Source organism: Pseudochaenichthys georgianus, chromosome 23 (genome assembly GCF_902827115.2).
Source record: "Pseudochaenichthys georgianus chromosome 23, fPseGeo1.2, whole genome shotgun sequence".
Taxonomy (NCBI): domain Eukaryota; kingdom Metazoa; phylum Chordata; class Actinopteri; order Perciformes; family Channichthyidae; genus Pseudochaenichthys; species Pseudochaenichthys georgianus.
This window is the reverse complement of record NC_047525.1, coordinates 10,556,073-10,562,611: the sequence shown is the minus strand read 5'-3', so window position 1 is coordinate 10,562,611 and position 6,539 is coordinate 10,556,073. Positions and strand designations below refer to the sequence as shown.

Sequence of the window (6,539 nt, the reverse complement as noted above, 5' to 3'; positions counted from 1 at the left end):
TTAAAAACTTTGTCTAGTTGACCTTTGCCTCTGGACAGATAGTGTGAAGTTTATCAGCAAAACAAAACTATAAAACTGTATTGACCGTTTCAAAACAATGAGCCAGAAGGCTGATACGGTCTATTATGTGTTAACAAAAGCATTTATTTTCTGACAACAGAAAAGCAGAAATGTTTGCACCCCAAATTGACAAAGAGAAAAAGAAACTTTAAAAACATAGTGGAAGTTGATCAGGTGCTATCACATGATTTTTTTAAACGGGACTTTGGTCATGTGATAGATGTTTGTTGTTTATGGGGAGGTGGGGATCATTACCACTGACTCTAAGACAAACCAAAAGTCTGTCTCCTTTTCTGAGACCAGGCAGACTGCAAAAGCCTTCTTTCTTGCTGTGTCACTAGTCCCACAAAACCAGACAGAAAAGGCATTTTCAATCCATTTTATTAAGGTTGCTGCCAAGTGGCCCTGCCAAGCTTTTACAGCCGCATCAACAAAAAAAGCACTGAACTGGTTGCACTTGGATTGTGTTTTGCCCAGGCCTTCATTAAGATATGAAAAGGCTATATTGAGGTTTAAGCTGAAGAACCTAGGGGCGTTTGCCTCCACCAGATGAGCCCAAGTTCAAGCGGTAATTTAAGTCTAAGATTCTTTGGAAACTGCTTTTCATTTTGTGTGGAATTGTATTTTTGATACATGTATTTTTCCTGCCAATATTATGCATACATTATATATATTTCTAATCACACAGTAAGTCTGAAGTTTAGTTCAAGTTCAATTTTTGTGTCTGAATCTGATGGAGTAGCACCCTGGAACAGCCATGTTGGCTAACTGCAGAGAGATTTACACCCGTAACAACTTGGACAGATTTTTATTCCTCAGCTGACATTACCACTGTGTCCAGGGTCGGCTCTAGAACAAATCGAATGGGGGGGGCAATCATTTACCAAGGGGGGGCACACACTGCCGTCAACAACCAACACACAAACACCAACGCAACTTCAATTTAAAAAAACATGCTGTAAAGTCTATTGTCTTGCACACACATTGCAGGGGTGTAGTGATATTTTCTAGCGCACCTATGACTTGTGCATACATGCACGGTTGTGGCACAACCACCAAAACAGAAACATATGGACATAGGCCACCATATAAAAAGTGTGCAAATGTATTTTGTATCCTATCCATGTGAACATGTTTTAGGTGGGGGTGGACCTAACCTCCTCTAGGAGGGTCTGGGGGCATGCTCCCCCGGGAAGATTATTTTTTAAAATATTGAAGTTAAAAGCATCAATCTGGTGCACTTTGAGAGCAACATTAGGAGATCTATGGATAGTCTACATCTCTCAGCATCCATATGAAACAGAACTGTACACAGATTTACTTTTTCTTTATGGATATTTTTCTAATCACTCCCCTTTTAAACTGTATTCTTGTGTTACTGTCCTATAGTATTTCATACCCGTTTTTCATTTATTCCCTTATTTTTTTAATAACTATATGCTAAGGATCATACACATGTTCCTCGCAAATACTTGTTTACATAAATGGTGACCAAACCGTTTGAGACCCACTGAGATAACTTACACTAAAGTGAACTATCTAAACACTGAGAGAGTCCTTACCTCACTGAGCTGAGGTTATACGATCCTCTCAGTCTGACAGGAGAGGATTCTCCTTCACCTTGGTGTAGAAACAGCTCTTTATATCCGTTAGCATAGCTTGCTAACCAGATGCTAACAACAACATTCCACGTTACCGCTCGCGCACTCACAAAATGCTATCGTGCCACACACACACAGAGCCGAGCTTGAATGAAACACAGAGACCCAGAAGTAGGCTACTTGTAATGTACTGTATATCATATTATTTTCGATGGCTTTACTGTATAATCAGTGTAACAGATGAACAGATTGCCACCGGCTTTCATCTAAAACACACAGCCACGTAATGATAACAAAACAAAGGCCTGGGCGGGTCATTGGCAACACAACAATCAGAGAGCAGCAGTGAGCACACCTCAGGCTGTGTTTTATATTTGTATTCTTTATTTCTGATGTATTTCACACAAAAAACCTTTAGTGGAAACGTTTTCACTTATATGATTAAAAAAAAAAACGGCACAGTGACTCATTTGGAGGGGGCATGGCCCTCGAATGACCCCCATGACGCCGACCCTGACTGTGTCCCTATCTGTGAACTTGTCTTTTGGAACCCAGCCAAAAGCTATACATATTCTTAGAGTGAATACTCACACACACTCCTTCACCACCAAAGAAATACAGTTTATCATTATCATATATTCAAGTAAAAATACTCTATTTAAAGTTAAATGTATGCATTTAAAATCCTAATTAAGTAACACTACAGAAAAGTATACTTCATGTATCAAAAGTGCTGCAGGAAATAGCAGTAATAAATGTTTGGATTATTAATACCGGGTATTATTAATATAAGTATCATTTCAAAAGTGGGTCAAAGGGGAATAGATAAATATATTATGCTAAATTAGCTATTATAGCTTGTCAACTAAATACAGTGGGGTAATTCACAAGGCAAATTAGACTGTTTGATGCCATTCAAATTAAGTTTATTATTATTATTGTAGTAAAATCACTGATCATGTGAATATAATATTTATATATATAAACATTTGACATAATTATCCTTTTAAACTTTTGATAGTTTAAGTGCATTTTTTTGCATTTCTTTTTATCAAAGTATTGTTACTTTTAGGCTACTGTACATTTTGACAGCTGTGAATACTTCCTTATTGTTGGTGAACTAACGCTGACATACGTGTTGCTGTTCACAGGAATAGATAGATGATAGATAGAGGAAGTGAAGTGCTGTGAGATCGGTGCTTTTATTTGCAGACCGGCCAACAGGAGGTTGGAGGAAGAAGTTATTGTACACTATATCGGTTTATTGGCCAATTTCATTCTTATTAACACACGACCATGTGACTTTCGGTAACTTCATCAGACCTCACAGGAACAACAGCCGCAGCAGACAGACCACTGATCCTGGACCAGTATTTAAAGTGGACTTTTTTTATTGTATGGCACTGTTTTATCCGTCTCATCTGGGACCTCCGCGATGTTTTGGTTCACACAAGGACTCTGCTTTCTGCCAGCGTTTCTGGTTATCTGGTCCTCCAGCACTTTCATCGTTGCCTACATTATTGCGCTTTTCAGGCGTGATGTCGACATCATCTTCCCATACATAAGGTACGTTTAATCATATATATCTTTTTAGAAGTTGTTATTTTTGCATTTTTAACAAGATAAAGGCATATTTTTAGTCATTTTTGAGAACCAGGCATGAGCAAAGTTAGGTTTCATTTTCCAACTTGGCTGGTACCCAGCCAAGTTGGCGGCACACGTGTCTTAATGAATGCTCTTCCTTTCACTTCTCCCTCTAAAGTGAGTCTGTTATTTTAAGAAGAAGGTTGAAATGTCTCATACAAACATAATCTAGTCACAAATAACAGGAAGTTATGCGTTACTATGTGCAGATGTCTGTAATGTGAGAGCAACAATGAAGAGCTCTCTTCTCCCTTTTCAGTGACACAGGTGCTTACCCTCCAGAGAGCTGCATTTTCGGCCTGATGACATTCATTTCTGCATGTGCAGGTATGTTAAATCCATCAGTATGAACATCTGCAATGTCACCTCTTTAACTTGTTTGTCACTTGTGCAAACTTGTGCTTTCCCAAGGGAGGAACCAAGATTTTCAACCATTTTATTCTCATTTCCTCTTTAGCAGAAAATGAAAGCAGAAATGTGTCTTTTTGTTGGGATGCAAGAGTCATAAGTTCAGAAAGAAATGTGTTGAATGCACTATTTTACCTTCACACAGGAATAGCTACCATATATGCCAGGTACAAGTTTGTGGAGAAGCTGAGTGGGGACACCAGGGTGGTGAGCCCCCGCCTCAATTACACAGCACTGGTGTTTGGGCTGCTCTCCTGTTTGGGCATGTGTATTGTTGCAACATTCCAGGTATGTCTACTTATGGGCACATCTTAAATGCATGAAAATAAATAACATTTGTAATGTTTCGATCTTATTTTATGTTGCAGGAAACAGCTGTGACGTGGGTTCATGATATAGGAGCTCTGATGTTCTTTGTGCCTGGTACATTATACATAATACTCCAGTCGGTTATATCTTATTGTGCCTTTCCATATGGGTGCTCCATGTTTGTGTGTCGAGCACGCTTGTTTATCGCCATCCTTGCCGCTTTAGCGTTCTTTCCCAGTATCCTTTCACAGAAGCTTGATGTGTTATAATAAACAAAGAGTCAGTTTGCTTTGGTTTTCAGATCTACTAAGCAACATGCATTTAACCAGGAACTTCCCTTTATGGCTGAATTAGTCTCTTGTTTTCTTGTAAAGACTTGAACACTAAATGCACACAATAATAAGTGCCAACCATGTATTTGCAATTTTCCTTGATGGATAATTCAGCTGCCATCTGTGCGTACTTTGTGAAGCAAACCAAACTGCGCAGAGACAAAGATGACGAGGTAGGCTGTCTAATTTCACTTTATCCATCGGTGTAAGTTAATACTTAATAGACACATAATAAACAACTATTTTGATAATTGATTAATGTTTCACAAATGCCAAACTTTTCTTTGTTCCAGATATGTGTTACCATGATTGTGGAATAGCAAAAAATCTGTCTTAATGAGAACAATTCACATCCAACTTAAATTACAAATTGGTATGATGTTGATCTTAAGTGAATTCAGGGACACAGCTACTCACTATACAATCTGCTGACTACTGTGTACAAATCTCCCAATTGTATAAGTCAGTTGTAATACCTTAATGTAGTTTGTTAGCAAGCATAGAAGGAAAAAAAGTAGGCTTAAAGAAGAAAAACTCTATTTAAAGATTTCACTGTAGGACATCATTTTGGGAATTTTCTACAATGTCTCTACATTTCTAGCAAAAAAATATTTATCCATTAATTGATCAAATATTTGCCAGACTAATTCATAATGCATATCTGTCTTTCAGGACTATCCCTACCATGTAGCCAGCGCCTCGTGTGAGTGGGTTTGTGCTTTCAGTTTCATCTGCTTCTTCCTCACATACATCGACGATTTCAAAGTGAGTATCTCACCATCAAAAATAAACTCTTATTTGTAATTTACAGCTAAAAAGAGTTCTTATTTCTCTCCCTTTTTATTCCCCACAGCTGTTTACCTTACGAGTGAAAACAGAAGATGTGGAGTAGTCTCGATGAGTCTTCAACTGCCAACAAACTTTGTATTTACTGTACATCAGTGTTATCAACATGTGCTGCATTTATTTTTATACACTTTTACACGATACATTTTGTAAAGAAAATAAAGATATCAGTGACTGTACCCTTACACATTTTAATCGAGCACAAATCATATATGTTTACTTAACTTTGCACTTTGCTCTTGACTGTTGCATCACCAGCATGACACATTTGTTCAGACCTGTGACCAGTAACAAGGGAAGTCCCCCCCCCCCCCCCCACACAGTGAGTGTATGACAGCTGCACATGATACTAATAAGTATACAACTCAAACTAATGACAGTCTGTGAGAGTGGTGGCTCATGATTTCTGGGAAAACAGTCAGAGCTACACTGAAACTGTTAGTGAAACCTGTCTGGAATATTACTTCAAATGGCATTATTAATGAAATGTTGCGAGTTTTTTTTTAACCAAAATTATATATATTTAATGTAGACTTATTTGTGACAGATTAGGTTAAAAAAAAAAACTGCTCCAATTCAGAATTGTGTTCGTACTTACTGTATGCTGCTCATGTATTTAATGGTTTCCATTGATACTGCTATTGGGTTCAGCAGTGAAGCTATGGAGGAGTTTTGGCATATACAGCCTGCAGAAGGTCATACACTGAAATTAGGCTACTAAATAAATAATTTTTCTCAGTACAACTTCCAAATTAAATTGCCGTAATACAATAAACAGGAATTGAAGCTAATTCAAATCAAGAACAAGTATTCAGTGGGCTCTCAGGAAGATAATAAAGCCTGTTTCTCTGCCTCAAAGCTTGAGTTAGAAGCAGTTCTACACACAGGATTTCCACATGAAATGTAGCTAAATCTGAAAAATACACTTCATTTGGATAACATAAATATCTATGTTTTTATCTCTTTAAATTCTCCCCTCTTTTTGGTCAAACTCCAGGATGGGAACCATTTTCTCACATCCTACTGCCAATACCATTGCTTTCATTTTTTGTATTGGCGCTAAAATGATAAGATATCACAATTGAGTCAGCTGATATATTTCCATGGCCATTATTCATGGGGCATCGTTTTATAGATCATGCCTATAGTTGGTGATTAATAGGAGAGAGAAAATCCTTTGCTGTAATAGTGGTCACATGATGACACTGATTGTTAACTCGTCCACTAAAGATACTGTTTTTTTATTCAATGACTTTGTATGTGTACTGGTTTGCTTATGACATTATGATATGAAAAATAAAGATATATTTTTCAAGCAGACTGTCAGTTTATTACAGAT

The 6,539-nt window shown here is 37.5% G+C and overlaps 1 protein-coding gene across 1 annotated transcript; it reads left to right on the top strand.

Moving 5' to 3' along the window:
* Positions 1–2,815: 2,815 nt before the first annotated feature.
* On the top strand, positions 2,816–6,518 carry dram1 (DNA-damage regulated autophagy modulator 1). Its single transcript, XM_034112521.2, has 7 exons — positions 2,816–3,227; positions 3,565–3,632; positions 3,859–4,001; positions 4,082–4,259; positions 4,469–4,527; positions 5,027–5,119; positions 5,208–6,518. Exons 1-7 carry the CDS (start codon positions 3,097–3,099, stop codon positions 5,244–5,246), a joined length of 711 nt encoding a protein of 236 aa, XP_033968412.1. The 5' UTR covers positions 2,816–3,096; the 3' UTR covers positions 5,247–6,518.
* The last annotated feature ends 21 nt before the right edge of the window (positions 6,519–6,539 follow it).